Source organism: Emys orbicularis, chromosome 21 (assembly GCF_028017835.1).
Source record: "Emys orbicularis isolate rEmyOrb1 chromosome 21, rEmyOrb1.hap1, whole genome shotgun sequence".
NCBI classification, from domain to species: domain Eukaryota; kingdom Metazoa; phylum Chordata; order Testudines; family Emydidae; genus Emys; species Emys orbicularis.
This window is the reverse complement of record NC_088703.1, coordinates 6005275-6028396: the sequence shown is the minus strand read 5'-3', so window position 1 is coordinate 6028396 and position 23122 is coordinate 6005275. Positions and strand designations below refer to the sequence as shown.

Here is a 23122-nt window from a genome sequence, read left to right as displayed (position 1 = left end):
AGAGCCATATGGGGGGATGGAGTGGAGACTGGGGACAGTTCAAACAGGCTCCACTGGAATGGACCCTGCGGCATGGAGGAGGTGGTTTCGGGGCGGGCAAAGACACCTACAGAGAAGCTGGAAGAATCTCTCCGCAGCAGGGGCCCCCAGGCTGGAGGAGCTGGATAACCTGGCTGGGTTGGAGCTGTGAGGTAAGATCTGTCCCCCACGAGCTTAAACCGTGGCTAGCGGACAGGGAGCCGAAGGATCTGCCCACTACTGGCTGGCTGGCAGAGGAGGGAGTGGGCAGCAGGGCCGGGTATGGAAAGAGACCCAAAGGGGACTGGCCTGAGCATGGGTCTGGGGAAGGGGAGCCAACGACGGCATCCCAGGAGGGGGACTCGGGGAAAGCCACAGTTGGGGGAGTATCCGGGGGGGGGGGGAGGTCAGACCTCCTCCAAGGGACCTCCCTGACCGGAGGGTAATATCTGCAGGCGGACAGGGTGTAAGTGGGCCAAATGCCCACGGCTGGTTTGGCCAGGACAGAGGCTGAGTCACACTCCGTCAGCCCAGGCAGGCAGCCTGCAGCTCAAACCCCCAGAGTGAGCGATGTGTGACTGAGCATGGGGAGGAAGCCGTGACCCAGGCAGCCCCTGGGGCACAGACAGGCTCCCACTCCACGTGTCCGGTTGTACTCCCCCGGGCTCAGACACACCCGAGTGGGCGCGGTCGGCGGGGGAGACATTCATGGGGTGGAGAGATGCTGGGACAGAGAGAACCCTGCTCAAGCCCTGTGCAGCGTGACCCCACCCGACGCTGAAGGGCTGGGACCTGGGGCGAAGGAGCCAAACGTGAAGCCGTTCGCCCTCAGATCCCCGCGGCTCAGGAAGGATTGGGGGGGGGTGGGGGGGCTGGTCCTTGGGGCTCTCCAAGTTATCAGGTTTGATGCCCTTGAGGGAATGACTGTGCCGCTCTAAGACAGGATCCAGGCCCAGCTTCTGTAACTGCCAAAGCTCTGAGTCACGCCAGCCAGGTGAGATGCAGCTATCCGTGAGGGAGGGGGGATTTTCCCCCTGGCTCAGGACACCTGCTGGTCTGTAACCAGACACCTGGATCCGGTCCCCGCCCAGCTCCACACCGCAGATGTGAGCCACACCCCAGTTCCCAGGAGACCCCAGCTGAGCCTGGGCACATGCAGGCGGGGCAGGGGGCAGCCAAACCGGTTTGCCTTGTCCACGGATGAGAGAAGCCCGGGGAAGGGGGAAGCAGCTGGAAGGCTGTGGCCAGGGAATCCCAGCCTTCCAGAAGTGGGGGGGAGATGAGAGGACTCTGCCCTGGGGGTGAGGGCAACAGGTTACCCCAAGAGGGGAGATGGGCACCTTGCATATGAGCAGCCCTGGGGTTGGGACCCAGGACCAAAGGGAGGCATGCCCATGGCGGGAGGGATAGCTCAGTGATTTGAGCATTGGCCTGCTAAACCTAGGGTTGTGAGTTCAATCCTTGAGGGGGCCATTTAGGGAACTGGGGTAAAAATCTGTCTGGGGATTGGTCCTGCTTTGAGCAGGGGGTTGGACTAAATGATCTCCTGAGGTCCCTTCCAACCCTGATATTCTATGATTCTATGATGTTGGGGAGCCCCCTGTATCCTGGCCTCACCAGCCCCTGGGACACCAGAGTCCCTGAGATACGGCTGGGGCAAGGAGTCCCACCCCAGCTGCCCCCGAGACAACTGGCACGTAGCGGAATGGGGGTCACTGCTCTCCTTGCTCCCTGGCAGATGAGGGGGGCAGGGAGTGGCAGGACCCCAGGCCAGTTTCAAACCCGAAAGGTCCTGGCAGTGCAGCTACCCGGGGTGGGGGAAGGTGGGGCTGAACTTCCCCAGGTCCCTGGCTGAAGTGATCCCGATCAGTTTGCTCTCGAAGCAGGAAATGATGTGACCAAGTGGGAATTTTCTGCAAACATTTGGTATGAATACTGTGCGTGCCTCAGTTTCCCCCATGCTGCATTGTCACCGAGGGGGTGGGAACGGGCTGGTTACTCTCGGTGGAGGCCTAGAGATGCAGGTGTGAATGGTGCCGGGCTGTCTGGGGGCCCTGGTCAATGGAGAGTCCCCGAAGGCAACGCCCAATCCAATCAGCAGGACATTTCCTACCTAGCACCTAATGACCATGGAGGCCCCCCATTGCAGGACCACAGCCTGCTTTGAGCAGCTGGGAACAAAGGACTGAGAAGAGGCCAGGTGGGACATCTGGAAACGTGACCAAAGATGACACACAAAGGGGGTCGCACGGCTTGGCCGGGCTTGGGGCTGGTCGGGACGGGCCAGGCTGTAACTTTCTCCTCTCTGCTGACCAAGGACTTTCTATGCTGGGGCCAGTTGCCTAATAACCCTGCCGGTGCCTGCGCTGTACGAGTCTCCCTCAGGGTCGGCCTCAGTGGGTCTCACTGAGCGGAGCTCACAGTGGGGCTGGCGGCCCAGGGGTCCGGCCTAGAGAGGCGGTGAAGCCGCGGGGCCTGCCCCAGAGGAAGAGTGAGACCCCGGGGGTCCGGCGCATTGACGGGGCCTCCCAGAGACTGTTCCAAAGCTGGGGCCAGAGCCCCGACCCTTTGGGTCCGTAATGAAGAGGACTTGCATGGGGGCGGGGGACGACTTGCATGGGGGGGAGGGGAACCTGCATGGGAGAGGGGGGAGGGGTACCTGCACCAGGGAGGAGAAGCCGGTGGCCAGCGAGCCCTGCAGCACAGAGTTGCGGGTCGTCCCCACGAAGAGGGTGTCGTCTTTGCCTTCTGCGATGGTGCGCACGGGCCCGAAGCTCTCTGGGACCTGGGGGAGGGGAGGGCACTGAGCCACAGGCATAGCTGGGGATAGAACCCAGGTGTCCTGGCTCCCAGCCCTGCCCCCCCTCCCCGCTCCAACCCACCAGACCCCACTCCCCTCCCAGAGCTCGAGGCAGAACCCCAGAGTCCTGGCTCCCAGCCCCCACCTGCTCTAACCCACTAGCCCCCCACTCCCCTCCCAGAGCTGGGGAGAGAACCCCGGAGTCCTGGCTCCCAGCCCCCACCTGCTCTAACCCACTAGCCCCCCACTCCCCTCCCAGAGCTGGGGAGAGAACCCAGGAGTCCTGGCTCCCAGCCTCCCTCAACCCAAGCTGGGGAGAGAACCCAGGAGTCCTGGCTCCCAGCCTCCCCCAGCCCAAGCTGGGGAGAGAACCCAGGAGTCCTGGCTCCTGGGATTCTGCCCACCCTCCCTCCTGCCTCGTGGTGCCTGCGTGGCGGCAGAACACTGCACCCCAAAGGGGACCCTTGAGCGGGGGCAGTAGCTGCTCCCCCCCACTGACCCCCCTCACCTCATTCTCCTGCAGCTTCTGGTAGTCGCGCCCCCAGAGCACAACCCGGCGGTCCTTGCCGCCGCCCGAGACGATGGTGCCATTGTGCAGCACACACAGCCCGAAGACGCCACCCTCGTGGGCCCCCAGCACCGCTTGGCTGATCCGGTTCCCCCCTGCCGGCAAGGGCACAGTCAGCAGGGAGACCCCCTGCTGGGACCCACCACGCCCCCGCCCCTGCAGGACCCCCCCCGCTGGGACCCACCACGCGCCCGCCACAGCAGGACCCCCCCCCCGCTGGGACCCACCACGCCCCCACCCCTGCAGGACCCCCCATGTCCCCCCCCCTGCAGCCCCCCCCCCTACGCTGGGACCCACCACGCCCCCGCCCCTGCAGGACCCCCCATGTCCCCACCCCTGCAGGCTCCCCCCCCGCTGGGACCCACCACGCCCCCGCCCCTGCAGGACCCCCCCGCTGGGACCCACCACGCGCCCGCCACTGCAGGACCCCCCCCCCGCTGGGACCCACCACGCCCCCACCCCTGGAGGACCCCCCCACTGGGACCCACCATGCCCCTTCTGGACCCCCCCCCACTGGGACCCATGCCCCCCTCCCCCACCCGTGACCCAACGCCCTCCCTCCCCCACCCTTGCAGGGGGAGAGGCAGCTGTAATTTAGGGTCCCCAAGTGGTGGTTACAGGGTCACTTGTGCTGCTAGGACTCCAGCTTCCACACCCCCCATCCAAATCCAGATGCTCTTTCTGGTAGCTCCTCCCACCTGGAATTCTCCCTCCCCCAGCCAGTCCCCTGCCCTGGGCAGCTCCCACTGCCCCCCACCCCTCCCGGCGCTGACCTTTGCCCCAGATGTAGAGGTTGCCCCCGGAGTCCCCGGTGACCACGTCCCCATTCTCGGTGAAGGCCACACACAGCACGTACTTGGGCTTCTCGTGTTTCTGGGGGAGGAGGAAAATGCAGGTGACCCACCTGTAACCGGCCTCTGCGGGCTTGGGACCGAGTCGGAACTGACCAGCAACGGGTGGGCCCCTCTGCCAAACCCAGCCCTGATGCACAACGTCTTGTCTCATGGGAACCGTACCCCACGGAGCAGCCTGGCCAAGCTCAATAAGGGGGCTGTGCTACCGGTGTAGTTGTCCCTCTAACCAGTGAGCTCAGAGAGGAGCAGGAGCGTAATGCCAAGCTGCCCGAGAACATTCTTCGATGCAAAGCCCGACCCGTCTAGCTAGGAAACAGCCTGACCCTTCAAAGCACCTGTCATAAACATACAGCTAAGGGTAGCATAAAATCCTTCCTTTACCTGTAAAGGGTTAAGAAGCTCAAGTAACCTGGTTGGCACCTGACCAAAAGGACCAATGCGGGGAGAAGATACTTTCAAATCTGTAGGGGAAGGTTTTTGTTTTGTGCTCTCTTTGTGTGTTATCTCCGGGACAGCGAGGAACCAGGGCAGGGAAAATACATCCCCCAAAGCCGTACCTGAACTAAAGGCCTCTAAGATTACAAATTGTAAGTAATAGGAAGGAAATGCGTTAGATTATCTTTTGTTTTAGCTTGTGAATTTTCCCTGTGCTAAGAGGGAGGTTTATCCCTATTTTTGTAATTTTAAAGTTTTGCCTAGAGGGGAAATCCTCCGTGTTTTGAATCTTTTTGTTACCCTGTAAAGTTATCTTCCAACCTGACTTTACAGAGGTGATTCTTTTATCTTTTTTTAAATAAACTTCTTTTAGGAACCTGCTTGTTTTTCAGTGTCCTAAAGACCCAGGGGGGGTTGATCTGTGCTCACTTTGTAACCAATTGGTTAGGATATTATTCTCAAACCTCCCCAGGAAAGGGGGTGTAGGGGCTTGGGGGGATATTTTGGGGGAGATGGGGATCCAAGTGGTCCTCCCTGAATCTTTGTTTAAATCACTTGGTGGTGGCAGCAGTACTCATCCAAGGACAAGGACGGATTTGTGCCTTGGGGAAGTTTTTAACCTAAGCTGGTAGAAATAAGCTTAGGGGGTCTTTCATGCGGGTCCCCACATCTGTACCCCAGAGTTCAGAGTGGGGAGGAAACCCTGACAGCACCCGTATATGAAATGACCTGAATTCTACCTAGAGAATACGAAGAGCGCTTTTTCCGCATCCACAGAGCGTGGATCCCCTTCACTGGTACGAGGTTTAGGAGAAAACCCAGGTAAGGTTACACTTTGATTAACCCGGAAATCCAAAGCTGCCTTCAGAAGGGATGTAGGATGTGGTCTAAGAACTGCTTTGTCTGGGGAGCGCACCATCAATGCATGCAGAACAAGGAGCAATGGTCTCAAGTTGCAGTGGGGGAGGTTTAGGTTGGATATTAGGAAAAACTTTTTCACTAGGAGGCTGGTGAAGCACTGGAATGGGTTACCTAAGGAGGTGGTGGAATCTCCATCCTTAGAGGTTTTTAAGGCCCAGCTTGACAAAGCCCTGGCTGGGATGATTTAGTTGGTGTTGGTCCTGCTTTGAGCAGGGGATTAGACTAGATGATCTCCTGAGGTCTCTTCCAACCCAGATATTCTATGATTCTATGCAGCTCACTGATTCTCCTGGCGTAAGCAATTGCTCGTATAAAGGCTGTCTTGGTAGAAAGATGAAACAGGGAACAACCGTAACAGCTCACACGGGGGAGACGTGAGCCGAGTTAATACTCAATTCAGCTTCCACGTAGGGACAGGAGGATAAATATTCAATAAACCTTCTACAACGTCCCTCACCAGCTTGTGAGAGAACATGGATTTACCCTGAAGAGGAATATGGACTGATGCAAAAACTGCTAGATGTACTTTCACAGGAGAAAGATAAAAGGGAGTCTAAGCGCAACAGGTATTCTAAGATCAATTGAACATGGGTTGAAACTGGGTCCACATTTCTATTAGCTGCCTGTATAACGAATCTTTCCCATTTAAAGTCATAACTTCTCCTAGTACCAGGTTTTCCACCACTAATGAGAATTCGCTGGCCCTCAATGGAACATAACCTTTCTAGGTCCCTCAAAGTCCTATCGCCCTGGCTGTTAGATGTATGATTTGAGATCTAGGGATAGGACTCTCCTCTCCTGCTGTCGGAGTAGGTCCGCTGACAACTGCAGCATTGTGTATTTGCCGTTGGCTAAGTGGAGTAGCTTGGGGTACCACTATTGTCCCCATCATGCTGCAGCAATCAAGATCATCCAGGCAGAATCCTGTGTCCTTCTCTCTAGAACTTTGGGAACTGGGGGGAGATGCAGACACAAGACCTTTCCCCCAATCTAAGAGGAACCGATTTGCCAATGATTGTCTGTCCAGACCCGCTCTTGAGCGAAAACGGGGTCATTTCTTACTGAGTCTGGTGGCTAACAGAGCAATGTCCAGAAATCTCCAATCGTTGAAGATACGCCAAAATACTGAATCCTTTAGCGATCAGAGAACTTAGAGAGGTGATAGTCTCTTGTGGGAAGGATCCTGAAAAGGCACGGGATGCATGAGGAAGGCTGCAGGGAGGAAGTGATTTGAACAGGATGGTATAGTCTTCCCTCGCTGTATCTAATGCCATCTGTCCGAGGTGACAGCTGTCCATGCATTGTCAAATTTGGACAGATGGTTTTGGAGACCATAGGTGGGACCTTCCGACTTTGCTTCGAAGCTCTCAACTAACACATCAAACCTGTGTCCTGTTGTTCAATAGGGAAGATGTGACTGAGGAAATCTTTGTTCTCAAAAGGGGTTTGCAGGGTTTCTTTCTGTCTTGGTTCTGAAAAGACATTCGCTGTTGACAGTAAGGCTGTCTCCTCTGACTCGGGCAAGAGGAAGATGGTGAGATATGTTGCCTGTGATACATGCACTTGAGTGTAGACATTCTCCTTCTATAAGGAGGTAGAAGTTCTTATCTTCCTGTGGATCAAGTCTCTCTCAGTCTTGCCACTGTCTCATCTGTTTTTGCACCAAATATGCCATCCCCTGCAAAGGGTAAGTCCTTTGTTTTATATCAAATGGGACAGAAGATGAACATAACTAAGGATGTCTTCACAGAGCTACTGCAGATGCCACCGAAGTGGAAGTGGTATCGGAGACACGAAATGATCATGCCCTAAGAACATCTTTGGCCTCGTTTTGGCCCTCCTTAATAGGGGCTGATGTTAATTTCCTCTGCCATTCTGGTAAATGTTCAATAGACTTCTGCTCCCATAACTGAAACTGACACCGAGCCATTACGGCTTGGTAGCTAGCTATGCGCGTGTTTAAGGATGCTGGAAGAAAATGATTTTTTGCCCAGTGCCTCCAGTTTCCCCCCGTCTTTATCCATGGAGGTGGAAAGTTGAAAACCTTGATCTAGACTTTCAAGAGCTGCTGCTATAACCAAAGAGTCAGGCTGAGGATGCACATGCAAACAAGAAAATCCCTCATTGGGGATAGGACATAATTTGTGGCCTTTCCAGAAACTGGTTGGCACGAAGATGGACTGGGCCAAAGGGACTTTGCCAGTTGCCCTTCTACTACAGGCAAGGAGGCTGTAGCCTTGGCAGTAGGTGTGGGACTCAGTTTCCCTGGGTGTTACTGGTTTAATGAGGTGGTGGGAGAGGGTGTTTGTTGTTACAGAGGGCCGGCGAACGGCCTGGAAAATGGATACCCCAGCGACTGATGACCTGCTGACCAGGAGGCCCAGCTCCATCCGGTTCTGGCCAGTGGGAGGACAATGGGATGTGAAGAGAGGACCCCAGTGACTTGACCATCTGGTTCCAGCCAGAGGGGAAACAAAGGATGGATGAGAGGAGAGGCTGGGAGGAGAGGAGGCCCAGACAGCCTGTTTACCTGGGACAGAAGACAAAGGACAGAGGCGGGACTTGGGGGACGGTGGTATTGGCTGCCCAACTGGAAGGAGGGGGTCCTGGGCTGGGAGGAGGGAGCAGCCAGAGCCCACCCGGAGGCTGGACAGACCTAGATGTCCCGTGCTGAGGGATGCTAGGCCTGAGGCCCGGACAGTTTCCTATGCTGGGTTCAGATGCTCAATAAACCCTCCTGTGTTACGCTGGCTGAGAGTCGCTCCAGTCTAGAGATCAGGGTGGCATTATTCCCTCTAGGAGTGGAGGCCCCGGGGGTCCAGAGTGAGTCGACTCCCTGAGGGGACTCACAGCGAGAGACAGGCGTGCTGAGGGCTCAGAGAGGTGCGGTTCCAGGAGGCAGAGGGGCCTACGGCTTAACCCCCGAGAGAGAATGGATCCCCGAGAAGGGCTGTCGCACTGAAGGGGGTCCCCCCAGGGACCGCACGGAGCCACGAGAGAGCACGAGTCCTGTGAGTCCGTGACAGTAGGACCCAGAATATTGAAAACTCGATGGGAGGTCTCCTCGAATGCTACTGATGCCATCCTACCAACCAATTCATCAAACTGAATTACAGCCTCAGAGGGAGACAATGCTGTCGCTACGCCAACGTTGTCATCAGCCGAGCCCCTCTGAGTCTGGAGTATGACGTCGCATTCAAGGTCACCCCGTGGAGATCCCTCCTGGGAATCCTCTTCCGAGAATACCTCCTGGTCTGGGGTGGGGGGGCTGTGACGAAGTGGGGGATTTTCTTAGCGTTTTGCAAGAATACTATGTGTGTCTGATTCCCCCGTGTGCTGCGCGTTTAACGAGGTGGTGGGAGAGGGTTTGTTGTTGCAAAGGACCAGGTGTGACCTTGCCTAGCAGCCGGGACTCCAGACGATGGCCTGGAGATTGGGGACCCCAGCAACTGCTGACCGGGAGGCCCACCCCAGCTTGGAAGTCAGCTGGTTCTGACCAGTGGGACGACAATGGGCTGAGGAGAGAGGACCTCGGTAGCCAGTTTCAGCCAATGGGGGAACAAAAGATGGAAGAGGAGGCCCAGGCGGCCTGTTTACCTGGGACCGAAGACAAAGGCAGTTGGGGGAGGTGATATAGGATGCTTGGCTGGAAGGAGGGGGCTTCTGGACTGGGAACAGAGAGAGCAGCCGGAGCCCATGGGGATGGAGACAGACCCAGTTGGACTGGGCTGAGGGTTGCTAGGCCCCAGGGCCCTGAGAACTTCCTGTGCTAGGTTCAGTCGTTCAATAAATCCTTCTGTTTTACGCTGGCTGAGAGTCACTGCAGGCACAGAACAGGGTTGCATTATTTCCTCTGGGCGTGGAGGCCCTGGAGGTCCAGAGCATGTGGACTCCCGGAGGGGCCCACGGCAGAGACAGGTGTGCTGAGGGCTGTTCCAGGAGGCGGCAGAGCCCAGGGCTTAACCCCCGAGAGTGGGCCCCCAAGAAGTGCTGTCACACTGATGGGGGTTCCTCCCATACGGAGCTGAGAGAGCCCAGGCCTGTGAGTCTGACACATGTTCTGTAACTCTGAACCGAATGGCCTAGATCCACAGACTGCTTTCTGGCACCGGAGAGTCCGGCCTTCTAGTCTGGTAAGGGGAGAGAGAGGAGGAGTTGGCCAGTGCGACTAGGCCATCCAAGGAGGCACAGGCCAGTCCTGCCAACTTCCCCAGTAGGACACACCGGCAATCCGGTATTACCTCATGCATGAAAACTTCACTTGGGGAAAGACCATCTCTTCGGCATGAGCATGCAATCTCGTTCCCTGTCTGACAGCAGATCCAATCCTGAAGCCGATAGCGTCGGTGAACGCTGCGATGTAGGGATCCTAACCACAGAACGGTGGAGAAAAGGTCTCTCCCGGCGGCCCAGGAAGGGTTCGAGGCAGTGGCGGTAATAACCCCGGAGACCTCTCTCTCAGCACCTCTCGTCTCGGTCTTTTGCCCGGCAGGAAATACAATCCGATTGGATCTGAAGAGGGGTGAGGAGCCAGATGAATTTAAGCCATAACCTTTATTGCTGGCTTTGTCCAACCAGATCCGAAAATCTCTCCTGAGTCTTCAGACTTCGGATCTGTGAAATGAGAGTGATCGGAGGAGCTGCTGGAGACAGGCTGCAGACTGGCCTCTCTCTTCTGGGGAACGGAGGGAGATGCTCCTGAGACGCTCCGAGGATCCATCGGTCGCTTGTCCAGACCCGGGCCAGTGGGGAATGTACCGAGGTTAAAGCCAGATTCGAGGATGAGCTGGGGCTACAGACTGGCACTGGATCCAAGCTCCTGTTTCTGATCCGGAGAGTTTCTTGGGTCCGGACATGGTCAGAGCCGATTCCAGTCTCCTATTCTTAGCCTCAGATCCCTTAGAGCTATTGGGTCCCAACGCGTTAGTGACCGAGGCCTCTTGTAACGCAAGAGCCTGCCGTGTGTTTTGCCTCCCGCTCCTGGCACGAGGCGCGAATGTGCTGCACACCTGACAGCCTGCCGGGAAATGATTTTCACGCCAGAATTTCAGGCGCCAGGCGTGGGCGTTAGAAGATGGGAAGACCATAGGACATGATGAACGTTTCTTAAACCCTGCTTCTTCGCAGGGACCTGCCTCGCCCAGCTTGAGGCAAACATCCCCCGGCCTGGGACCAGGGACCTGCCCCCCAGGCCAGGACCCTCAAGTCCCCATTATCAGGGACTTGACACCCCCCCCCAAAAACCCCATTACTAGGACACAGGCCTCAGTACCCCCCAACCTCCAACCTTGAGGGCACAGAAACGGAACCCCCTAACGAGGGCAAAGGCCTCCCAACTCCCTCTGGCGCAGCCCTAGTGGCCCCCCCAATTCCCAGCCCCGGCTCAGCTCCCCCGGACCCTCTCACCTCGAAGATGCCCTGCCGTTTGCTCAGGCTGCCCTTGTCCAGGTTCCAGAAGTAGATGTGCGACTTCCCGCAGGTGATGAGCAGCGTCGGCTCCGTGGGATGGAAGGTGGCGGCCAGGACCGACTCGTTTGAGCACTGTGCGGGAGAGAGAGCGTGAGGGGGGGCGGGTGCCGGGGGAGAGGGGGAACGTGGGGGGAGATCTCGGGGGGAGGGGGGTGTGGTTACCTTGACATCAGCGATTTTCTGCTCCTTCTGCCAGTCCCACACCGACAGCACGTGCTCGTTGGACTCATCGACGGCACACAGCAGCCCCCCGCCGTTCTGCGGAGAGGTGGGGGGCTCAGGTGGGGGTCACCCCCCACTGTACAGATGCCCCCTGCCTGCTGACCCCCCCCACTGTGCACATAGCCCCCCACGCCCTCTGACCCCCCACCCTGAGCCCCCTGACCCCCTCAACGCTGCCCCCACCCTGCTCACCAGCTCTCCCCCCATTCTCCTGTCCCAGCCACTCCCAGCCTTCAGACCCAGCCCCCTTTTCAAGGGGGGGAAGGGCTGGCTCAGTGGGGCGGGGGGATCCTGCCTTCTAGTGCAAGGCGGTTGCCCCTTGTTGTCCCCCCAGGACCCTGCAACCAGGAGACTCACCCAGCCGAGCGCCAGCTCCCCCGCACCAGGACTGAGAGACAGAAGGGAGCCCCCAGCCCCCCACTCCTTGCACCCCAGAACCCCCCAGCCCAACAGACTCCTCCTGCACCCCCAGAACCCCTAGCCCCATGCATCCCCTGTAGCGCAATGCAGTCCCTTGCACCCCAAGACAGGGGGCAGAGGGAAAGGGACCGCCTGATGGGGCAGGCCATGGGGAGGGGTCTGAAAGGGAGGGGGGAGTGGTGAAGGGGCCAAAGGGAAGGGTCAGGAGAGGTCGAGGGGGAGGTGAGAGGACACAGCTGAGGTGATGGGGCAGTGTAGGGGCAGATAACAGGTGAGGGGGGCGGGGCCAGGTAACCGGCAAAGGGGGCGGGACCAGGTCACTTACGGACTTTGAGAATCCCACGCAGCTCACGGCTCGGTCGAAGGCCCCCAGGCCCAGCACGTGCAGCGTGTTCAGGCTGACCGAGTCCCAGACCCGCACGTGGGGCAGTAGCGGCTGCAGGAGAAGCCGGGGTGGGGGGAGACCATCAGCCTGGCCCAGCCCCCGCACTGCTCACTGGGGGCGGGATCAAATCCCCCCAGCAGCCGCTGGGCCTGGGGAGACACCCCCGGGAGACCCCTCCCCCCATCGAGCCCCCTCCCCCACAGCCCAGACAGCCTGGGGTCTCCCCCTTTGCTATTGCCACCTCCATAACCCCACACCCAGGGACTGGCATTTTCCTGGCACGACCCCGCCCCGCCCATAGGCATCTGCCCTGTCCCCATTGCAGACCCACGGTGCCCCCATCTCCTCACCTTGCCGTCCTTGGATGTCCCAGCCACCTGCCCGGTTGCTATGGTTACCATGTCGGGGTGCACAGCCAGGCTAGGAGAGAGAGGAGCAAGTTCAGGCCCCACAAGTGACACGAACTGCTGGGTCTCAGCTCTCCATGGGCGCTGGGGCAGCTCTCCCTCCCCCGCCATCCAACCCACTTTGGGGCAAGATGAACGGGGGGGGGGGGGGGAGGGATTGAAGTTCTGTCCTCCCCTTCCCCTTCATTTGCTATCCCTAATGCCCTGGGGGGCTGCTTGGGGGTGGGACACGGGGCCTTTCCCCTCTAGGGGGCGCTGAGTCTGATCCAGGACAGAGCCATGTGCTGCTGTAGCTGCCTGTGACACCTTCCCCCCCCCCCCAGCACATCCCCCCACTGGGGCCCTCCAAGGAATGGCTCGCCGGGGGCCCCCCCTCACCACTTAATGTCGTCGTTGTGGCCCAGGTAGTGGCGCTGGCGCTGCTCCTCCACGCTGTACAGCACGGCCACGGCTGCCACGAAATAGACGATCTCCCCGGTGGGCAGCAGGAAGAGGTTGGCCCGGCAGTCGCGGCCCCGGTACCCGTAGCTGGGGCGACGGGTCAAGGAAAAGAGGGGGAGGCAGCTCCCCATCCCCTCTGCCCACCCAGCACCTTCGCGATCTTCGGGCTGCGGCCAATAACCCTGCAGCCCCCTCAACTACATGAGAGGCAGAAACTGAGGCACCAAGTGATGCCCCTTCCCAGTCACCCAGGAGTCCTGACTCCCAGCCCCCCTGCTCTAACCACTAGCCTCCACTCCCCTACCTGAACCAGGGATAGAACCAGGAGTCCTGACTCCCAGTCCCCCGCCCCCCTGCTCTAACCACTAGCCCCCACTCCCCTCCCAGAACCAGAGATAGAACCCAGGAGTCCTGGCTCCCAGTCCCCCGCCCCCCTGCTCTAACCCCTAGCCCCCACTCCCCTCCCAGAACCAGGGATAGAACCAGGAGTCCTGACTCCCAGTCCCCCGCCCCCCTGCTCTAACCACTAGCCCCCACTCCCCTCCCAGAACTAGGGATAGAACCAGGAGTCCTGACTCCCAGCCCCGTCCCCCACGCTCTAACCACTAGCCCCCACTCCCCTCCCAGAACCAGGGATAGAACCAGGAGTCCTGACTCCCAGTCCCCCGCCCCCCTGCTCTAACCACTAGCCCCCACTCCCCTCCCAGAACCAGGGATAGAACCAGGAGTCCTGACTCCCAGCCCCCTCCCCCCACGCTCTAACCACTAGCCCCCACTCCCCTCCCAGAACCAGGAATAGAACCCAGGAGTCCTGGCTCCCAGCCCCCTGCTCTAACCACTAGCCCCCACTCCCCTCCCAGAACCAGGGATAGAACCCAGGAGTCCTGGCTCCCAGCCCCCGGCTCTAATCACTAGCCACCACTCCCCTCCCAGAACCAGGGATAGAACCCAGGAGTCCTGGCTCCCAGCCCCGCCCCGCTCTAACCACTAGACCCCACTTCCCCCTGAGCTGCGATAGGACCCAAGAGTCCTGGCTCCCAGTCCAGTGCCAGTTGTTAAGCTCTGTTTGCTGCCCCGGGCTCTCTGGCAGGCATCACAAAGCGCGTGGCCCCTGGTTATACTGGTGTAACCGGTCAAACGTTTCTGTGTAAACAGGGCTCTAGGGATCACAAAAGTTTTGCTTAAAAAGATTTCATTTCAAACTTGTGGTTGTTCCCCCCGCCCGCCCCCGTGGAGCCAGCCATGGGGCCCAATCCACCCATCCGTAGCGGGGGAGGGCGGGCACCGCCAGAGGCACTGGCTGGCAGCCCCCCAAGCCACGGGCCAGGGCTCGCAAGCGGCGGATACACCCAGTCCAGCTTCAGCTTCTTGGGTGGCAGCTCCAGCCTGGTGTCCAGGCTGTAGGTGGCGACGAGGGCATCGGGGACGTACATGGGGACGGGACGGCCCCGCAGGAACATCTTCACGTAGCCATCCTCTGCGTAAGGACAGGGGTCGTTGGGGGGGCGGGGAGGGAGCCACTGCCCCTGCCCCCTGGCACTCCCCGGCTCAGATCTACCTGCCCCCCACGCCCTGCAGCCAGCCCCCTGCGCACCGCTCCCCACCGTCCCACACAATCCAGGGCACAATCTCCTCCGCACCCACACATGTTCATCAGGGGCCTCCCCATCCTGCCCCCTCCCAGCTGCCCCATAACTCCCCCCCCCCGCCTCCCCCTGCCCAGCGTGCACGGGGCACCCACTCACCAGCGCTGAAGGTGGCCTCCTTGGGTTTGCTGCAGGCGAGAACCGGAGATATTACATCCAGGGACCCTGACTGGCACCCCATGACACCACCCCCTCCCCCCACCAGCAGGGAGCGGCGTCCCCGTCCCCACCCACACCCCGGCGTGGGCCATGTCCTCTGCACTCGGGGCCAGCAGAGCTGGGGATCAGGACCCCCCAAAACACCCACGGCCACCTCCCTCAGGCCTCTGGTGGCCAATGCAAGAGTGTGCGGGGGCCCTCTCTTACTAGGGGGCTCAGCTAGCCTGTCCCAGAGATCCCTCCCCCGCCCCACAGACGCGCCCATCCCCCCTGTGGCCAGGATGGAAACTCCCAGCAGAGAAGGGGTTAAGGCTCCGGGCACAGGGCGGTTCTGCCCATCTGCCGCAGCTTTTATCTTTTATCTTCCCCGGCCAGCCCCACAACTCTTCCCCCACTGCGCTAGCCTGCCCCTCCCCCCTTCCCCACTGCGCTAGCCTGCCCCTCCCCCCTTCCCCAGCCAGCCCCACAACTCTTCCCCCACTGCGCCAGCCTGCCCCTCCTCCCTTCCCCAGCCAGCCCCACAACTCTTCCCCCACTGCGCTAGCCTGCCCCTCCCCCCTTCTGCCCCTCCCCCCTTCCCCAGCCAGCCCCACAACTCTTCCCCACTGCGCTAGCCTGCCCCTCCCCCCTTCCCCGGCCAGCCCCACAACTCTTCCCCACTGCGCTAGCCTGCCCCTCCCCCCTTCCCCAGACAGCCCCACAACTCTTCCCCACTGTGCTAGCCTGCCCCTCCCCCCTTCCCCAGACAGCCCCATAACCCTTCCCCAGCCAGCCCCACAACTCTTCCCCACTGCGCTAGCCTGCCCCTCCCCTGTTCCCCGGTCAGCCCCACAACTCTTCCCCACTGCATCAGCCTGCCCCTCCCCCAGCCAGCCCCACAACTCTTCCCCCACTGCGCCAGCCAGCCAGCCCCGCCCCGCCCCTCCCCTCCCCTTCCCCTGGCACCTTCCAGCCCCACTGCCCCTCCCCCGCCCTGTTGCACCACCTGCCCCATCCCCATTACACTAGCCTGTGTCATTGCCCCTCTTCTGCCACACCAGCCTGCCCCCAAGATCCTGACTGTGCCAGCCAGCCCCATAGCCCCTCCCCCACTGCACCCAACTGCCCCACATCATCAACTCCCCCCCTGCACCAGCCTGCCCCACGACCCCTCCCCCACCCACCAGTCTATCCCATCAGCCTGTCCCGTCCCGTCCCCCCCCGATCCCCATTGCACCAGCCGGCCCCACCACCTGCCCTTCCCTGCTGCACCAGCTTGCCCTGCTCTCTCAGCCAGGACCCCCCTCCCCACCTGCCCCACTTCCCCTGGGCACCCTGCACCGCTCCCGACCCCGTCAGTCTCTGGAAAGGCGCATTGGGGCCAGACCCCGATGGGGGGGGACAGGAGCCTGAGCTCCAACGATGGGGGGACGTGGCTCCCTATAGGCTGCAGCGGCACCCCCGGGGGGGGGGGGGGGGCGTGACCCCGCCCGGGGCAGGGAAAGGGGCGGGCCCGGGGGCCCATCAAGGAAGCGCGGGCAGGCGGGGGGAGAGGTCGGGGTGCGGGGGGGTTACCTGGGGCTGGCCCCGGCCCCGGCCGCTGCCCTTCGCATGGTGCCGGCTGCGCTGTGCTGGGGTCCCGGGCTGCGGGGCGGAGCTGCGGGCCCGGCGCTTCCCGGACGGGCCGAGTCCGGCTCCACCCCCGGGAGGCTGGAAGGGAGCCCCGGCGCGGTCCCTCCTCCCGGCCCGGCTGCAGGGCGGAACGAGACACCCCCCCCCCCCCAGCGCCGGGACCCCGAGTCCCCCCAGCACCCGACTCCCCGAGTCCCCCCAGCACCCGAGTCCCCCCCAGCGCCGGGACCCCGAGTCCCCCCAGCACCCGACTCCCCGAGTCCCCCCAGCACCCGAGTCCCCCCCAGCGCCGGGACCCCAAGTCCCCCCAGCGCCCGGGTCCCCCCCCCCCAGCGCCGTGCCCCCGAGTCCCCCCAGCACCCGACTCCCTGAGTCCCCCCAGCACCCGGGTCCCCCCCAGCGCCGGGACCCCGAGTCTCCCCAGCACCCGAGTCCCCCCCAGCGCCGGGACCCCAAGTCCCCCCAGCGCCCGGGTCCCCCCCCCCCAGCGCCGTGCCCCCGAGTCCCCCCAGCACCCGACTCCCTGAGTCCCCCCAGCACCCGGGTCCCCCCCAGCGCCGGGACCCCGAGTCTCCCCAGCACCCGAGTCCCCCCCAGAGCCGGGACCCCAAGTCCCCCCAGCGCCCGGGTCCCCCACCCCCCAGCGCCGGGACCCCGAGTCCCCCCAGCGCCTGGGTCCCGTCCCCCCAGCGCCGGGACCCCGAGTCCCCCCAGCACCCGGGTCCCCCCCAGCGCTGGGACCCCAAGTCCCCCCAGCACCCGACTCCCCGAGTCCCCCCAGCACCCGAGTCCCCCCCCAGCGCCGGGACCCCAAGTCCCCCCAGCGCCCGGGTCCCCCCCCCCCAGCGCCGTGCCCCCGAGTCCCCCCAGCACCCGACTCCCTGAGTCCCCCCAGCACCCGGGTCCCCCCCAGCGCCGGGACCCCGAGTCTCCCCAGCACCCGAGTCCCCCCCAGAGCCGGGACCCCAAGTCCCCCCAGCGCCCGGGTCCCCCCCCCCCAGCGCCGGGACCCCGAGTCCCCCCAGCGCCTGGGTCCCGTCCCCCCAGCGCCGGGACCCCGAGTCCCCCCAGCACCCGGGTCCCCCCCAGCGCTGGGACCCCAAGTCCCCCCAGCACCCGACTCCCCGAGTTCCCCCAGCACCCGAGTCCCCCCCAGCGCCGGGACCCCAAGTCCCCCAGCGCCCGGGTCCCCCCCCCCAGCGCCGGGACCCCGAGTCCCCCCAGCACCCGACTCCCCGAGTCCCCCCAGCACCCGAGTCCCCCCCAGTGCCAGGACCCCAAGTCCCCCCAGCGCCCGGGTCCCCCCCCCAGCGCCGTGCCCCCGAGTCCCCCCAGCACCCGACTCCCCGAGTCCCCCCAGCACCCGGGTCCCCCCCAGCGCCGGGACCCCGAGTCCCCCCAGCACCCGAGTCCCCCCCAGCGCCGGGACCCCAAGTCCCCCCAGCGCCCGGGTCCCCCCCCCAGCGCCGTGCCCCCGAGTCCCCCCAGCACCCGACTCCCCGAGTCCCCCCAGCACCCGGGTCCCCCCCCCAGCGCCGTGCCCCCGAGTCCCCCCAGCACCCGACTCCCCGAGTCCCCCCAGCACCCGGGTCCCCCCCAGCGCCGGGACCCCGAGTCCCCCCAGCACCCGGGTCCCATCTGAATCCGTCCTCTCCAGCGCCTGGCCTCCAGTCCCACCTGCCCCCGAGCCCCCCCCCCCCCCCGCAGCGCCTGGCCTCCCAGTCGTCCCAGCCCCCGGGTACCCCCCGAGTTCCCCCCCAGCGCCTGGTCTCCCAGTCGTCCCAGCCCCCGGGTACCCCCCCGAGTTCCCCCCCAGCACCTGGCCTCCAAGCCCCTGAGTCCCTCCAGCGCCTGGCCTCCCAGGGCCCCGAGTTCTCCGCAGTACCTGGCCTCCCAGAGTCCCTGTCCCCCCTCGCCCCCCAGCCCTCCCTAGCGCCCAGCACCCCCAGCTCCTGGGTCCCCCCCAGTGCCCAGACCCCGAGTCTCCCCCCAGTTCCTGGATCCCGCAGCACCTGGACCCCAAGTCCTCCACCAGCCCCCAGGTCCCCCCCAATCCCCTGGTCACCCCCAGCGCTCGGCCTCCCAGTCCCTCAGTCCTCCCCAGTGCCCGGATCCTGAGTCACCACCAGCACCCAACCCCCCCCCCACCTCCTCCCCCCACTTCCAGTGCCCAGATCCAGAATCAGCCCCAGCCCCTCACAACCCCAGTACACCAGTGCCTGGCCCCTCACAACCCCAGTGCCCCAGCACCTGGCCCCTGAGTCACCGCCAGTGCCCAGACCCTGACTCACCACCAGTCCTGGACCCCCATGCCCGGACTCTTAGTCACCCCCAGTGCCAGCCCCCCCCCCACATGAAGTCACCCCCAACCTCCAGTGCCAGCCCTCCAGCGCTGGACCCCCACATCCTGAATCACCCCCAGTTTTCAGATCCTCTGCTTCCTGTGTCTCCCCAGGCCTCCCCCCCGTGCCCGATCCCCACGCTCCAGGTCACCCCCAGTGCCAGCCCCCCAGTGCTGGCCTGAGTCACCCCAAGTGCTAGCCCTCTAATGCCAGGGATTCTGCTCCCCAAGGAATCCCGACCCCCTCCCAAACATGCACCCCTGCCCCTCCCATAGTGCCGGCCCGCCCACACTGCCAGTCACCCCCAGACCCTCCCTACTTCTCTGGACACTCCTAGCAGCAACCCCCCAGTGCTGGGCCCCACCTTCCTGTCCCTCCTGTAGTGCCAGGTCCCCAGGCCCCCAGCCACGCAGTGTCAGGCCCCCCACACCCATGAGTCACCCCCAGGCCCTCAGACATCCCTAGGGCCAACCCCCAGTGCCAAGTCTTCCTGGCTCACCATCAGCCCCCCATCCCTGAATCACCCCTCCCAGAAACCCTCCAATGCTAGGTCCCCAGCACCTTCAGATACCCCTTCTAGACACCTCCAGTGCTGGACCATCCCAACCCCCAGGGCCCCCAGCTCCCCTCAGCCTTAAGTCACCCAAGGGCTGGACCCCCAACCCACTGAGCAGCCTTAGGCCCCTCCTAACCCCCGCAAAGGGCCCCTGCCACCATGCCTCCAACTCCCCCAGAGTCACACTGGGGCCCGAACCCCAACGCACCCCAGCATCCTGACCCTCCCCAGAGCCACCTCAATGCTGAGCTCCCCCAGTCTGGTGCTGGGGCCTGGTACCCCACCCGCACAGTATGCCCTGAACCTGCCCCCCAACACGAACACCAGAGCCAACCTGGCACTGGGTCCCAGCCGCCCCCCTGGACTGCCCCAGCTCTGGGGGCTTCACAGAGTCCCGGGAGCGGTTTCTCTCAACCCCGTCTGGCTGGGTTGCCCCAGGGCCCATCCCTCTGAGCCTGGCCCACCCCAGTATCCCGAGCTCAGGCGGGGCCTGGCTCCCAACCCCAATTCCACCCTAGAGCCTGGCTCCGAGCCGCGGGCCTGGCCTGGGGCTCTCCCTCTCCGACCGCTCACAGCCCTGCTGGACGGCCTGGGTGACACTTGGTGACTGGCTGGCTGCCCACCCTGTGCTGGAGCCTGCCCCAGTGCAGCCTGGCCTGCCCAGCGCCCCATCCCAGCCCTACCGGGGGGCTCTGGGAGACAGGTCCCGGGGTGCTGCTGGCCCGACTGAACCACCCACTTGCCACTGAACCGCTTCCAGGGACAGGCTAGTGCCCTCTGGGAGCCCTAGGAAGGGGCAGGGGGCCCTGCAGCAGGATGGGGGGGCCTGTCCCCAAAGGGTCTCTCTGGGCATGAGGGCTAGTGCAGCGCGGCTTGGCGCCCTCTAGTGGCCGCAATCCGTGTCTGGCCACTCTGGGGCCCGATCCTGTCGCTCCGGCGCAGGGCCTTGAGCCGTCAGATCCTGAGGTCGCAGGTTTGGTCCCCGCCGCATGGTCCAGCAGCGCCGGCGGTTCCTTGGGCACAGTGCCATGGCGCGGCCAGGTCCTAGCGCGGCCAGGAGAAAGCCCAGCTGGCACTGCCGCCAATAGCAAGGAGGACGCAGGGCTCAGAGCACGGGTAGGAGCCTGGTGAAGGGGGGTGCAGCCGGGGGCAGGGGTGCAGGAGGAAGGGTGGGGTCTGAGACACGTACCCTTCGCGCTGCCCACTGCAGGAGCTGCTGGACGAGGTGGTGCGGCTCCTCTGCTCTCTGAAACAGTCGCGTCTGAGCGCGGCCGGCCGCTCCAGGGAGGGGCACCTGTGCCCGCTGCAGGAGAGAGAGCATCAGCCAGCCAGAAGGGGGCCAGCCAAGGGGTGGGGGGCAGCCAGCCAGACAGCAGGGGGCACAGGACATGAGCGTGCAAGAGGCACGGTGGGGGGAGCGAGTGGAAGAGGAGGGGTGAGGGGTGGGCTGAGTACCGGGATGGGGCCGGAGCCCCGTGTCATTGCTGGGGGGCTGCACAGAGGGTCAAGCTGGGCATTTAATTTCCCAGTGCACCACTCCCCCGCCCCCCCATTACATCTGTGAAGGCGCTGCCCCGTCTGTGTGTGACCAGGCAGCAGGGTCCATGGTGAGACCCTCCCCCCCCCAGGAGCGACCGGCCGCGGTGGAGGAGCAGTGGGTGCAGCAGGAGAGCAGGCGGCACGAGGCAGGACGTGAGCCCGAGGCTGCTGGCCCCGGGGGGTGCGACGGAAGCCATGCCACAGCGACGGGGGGCCTGGGCACGTCAGCACTGACAGACGGAGACACCCCCCCTCCCCAGCTACACACGACCCCGGAGCCCATACAGCAACCTGCCCCCCCAACACGGGCCGGACACACGGACACACAGACAGCCCCAGCCCAGGTCCCCAGACACACACTGCAGAGATACAGACCCTCCAAAGCTGCTACAGCCCCCCATGCACTGTACATATACAGACACCCAGCGCCCCCTGCGCCTCCCTGGGTCCCAGCTACACCCCAGCGTCCGACACGTGCACCCCCGCTCGGCTGCCCTTTGTGAGTGGAGAGCCCCCAAGTAGCCGGCTGGCGCCAGGCGGCATTAACCCCCGGAGTACCGGGCGCTGGGTAGCGGGGACGGGGAAGCCGGTGAAACCTAATTTCCCTCCCACCTGGGGCTGGGGCTGAGACGGCGAGCACGTGGAAACGCAGGCCCAGCCAGGATCACACAGGATCTGGCCCCCCCAGGGACTCGCACGCCGGCTGTGCTGGGAGAGAGCAGCAGGAGCAGGCAAAGGCAGGAGCAGCTGTTGCTGTGGAGGATTTGGGGATTTGGGGGGGTGGGGGCAGGATTGGGCCCCAAATCGGGCGGATCGGCGCTGCTCACCCCAATGGGAGCAGGACAGGATGCCAGCTGGGGTTGTCGCCCCCCGCTTGCTGCAGCACCGCTCACGGGCCTGGGCGTCTGGAGCTGCTCGGTCAGTTCTAGGCCCGTTAGCGGCTGGCCCAGCCCTGCTGCTGCCGCTCCCAGGGGAGCGATGCAGGATGGGTCTGGAGAGACGGGGAGACCTGCCAACAGCATCTTCCCCCCACAGCCGTTGGGTGCTCCCAGTGTCTGAGCCCTCATCTGCCCAGCCAAACCCCAGCACCTATACTGCAGCCCCCAGCCCCGCCCACTGGGCCACGCTCCAGCCCCCAGCCCCGCCCACAGGGCCACGCTGTAACCCCCTACCCCTGACCACTGGGCCACGCTGCAGCCCCCAGCCCTGCCTACTGGGCCACGTTGCAGCCCCCAGCTCCACCCACTGGCCACGCTGCAACCCCTACCCCCGCCCACTGGGCCACGCTGCAGCCCCCTACCCCTGACCACTGGGCCATGCTGCAGCCCCAAGCCCCGCCCACTGGGCCACGCTGCAGCCCCCTACCCCTGACCACTGGGCCATGCTGCAGCCCCAAGCCCCGCCCACTGGGCCACGCTGCAGTCCCCTACCCCGACCACTGGGCCATGCTGCAACTCCCAGCCCCGCGCACTGGGCCATGCGCAGCCCCTAGCCCCACCACACTGGGCCATGCTGCAGCCCCTAGCCCCGCCCACTGCGCCACGCTGCAGCCCCTAGCCCCGCCCACTGCGCCACGCTGCAGCCCCCTAGCCCCGCCCACTGGGTCACACGGCAGCTCCTAAACCCTGCCCCATGTTGTACCACAGCCCTGTAGCACTGCCCACTGGTCCATACTCGAGCCCCTAGCCCTGCCCCCCAGGCCGTACTGCTGCCCCTAGCCCCCATCTCTGGGGCTGTACTACAGCTCCCCCTTCCCCAGCCGCCCAGTGTCCCAAGGGGCCTCCCAGTCCAGGAGGGGAGCGTGACCTCCGCCCCAGCAGCCATCCTGCGTCTCAGCCCCCCACCCTCCAGCGCAGGGTGGGCCGGGCCCAGCGCCTACCTCCTCGCGGCACCGTGGGCCGGCTCTCTCTTGGGGGACGACGGGGAGGTGGAGTAACCCCCAGATCTCTTCTGCGGCAGGATCCCATTGCTGAGGATGGGCTTGGAGGGCAGTCCCTTGAGCAGCTGGCACACTGCGGGGGTGGGGAGACAGAGTGGGGGGTGTCACTGCTCAGAGTCTCAGCCCCCACCGGCCCCCCGACTGCTGGTGAGCTCTTCCCACAGCCTCCGTTGTTCCCAATGGGGGGTGGGTGGGAAGGGACCCCCAGGAGGTGGCCCTGCTTCCGCCTCGGGCTCCCTGGGGGGCTGGCCCCTCCCTGCTGGCTCAGCCCCACAGGCTGTGATGGGAAACACTTGGCTGGGCTCACCCGACAGCGCCCCCTCCTGCCCCCAGCATGGCCTCAGCCCCAGGGTGCTGGGTGTGGGGAGCGAGGGCAGCACAAGGAGCCCT

General features: G+C 63.7%; 1 protein-coding gene across 1 annotated transcript in view; it reads right to left on the bottom strand.

Moving 5' to 3' along the window:
* Nucleotides 1–23122, bottom strand: part of EML2 (EMAP like 2) — a 44889-nt gene that overhangs the window by 9653 nt on the left and 12114 nt on the right. The window contains exons 3-14 of the mRNA XM_065421040.1: nucleotides 22673–22805; nucleotides 20444–20557; nucleotides 14686–14714; nucleotides 14288–14417; nucleotides 12878–13027; nucleotides 12443–12512; nucleotides 12033–12143; nucleotides 11228–11323; nucleotides 11003–11137; nucleotides 4160–4259; nucleotides 3327–3481; nucleotides 2678–2803 (exon numbers count right to left, since the gene is read on the bottom strand). Coding sequence (XP_065277112.1) covers nucleotides 2678–2803; nucleotides 3327–3481; nucleotides 4160–4259; nucleotides 11003–11137; nucleotides 11228–11323; nucleotides 12033–12143; nucleotides 12443–12512; nucleotides 12878–13027; nucleotides 14288–14417; nucleotides 14686–14714; nucleotides 20444–20557; nucleotides 22673–22805 — 1349 coding nt within the window. The remainder of the gene's footprint in view (nucleotides 1–2677; nucleotides 2804–3326; nucleotides 3482–4159; nucleotides 4260–11002; nucleotides 11138–11227; nucleotides 11324–12032; nucleotides 12144–12442; nucleotides 12513–12877; nucleotides 13028–14287; nucleotides 14418–14685; nucleotides 14715–20443; nucleotides 20558–22672; nucleotides 22806–23122) is intronic.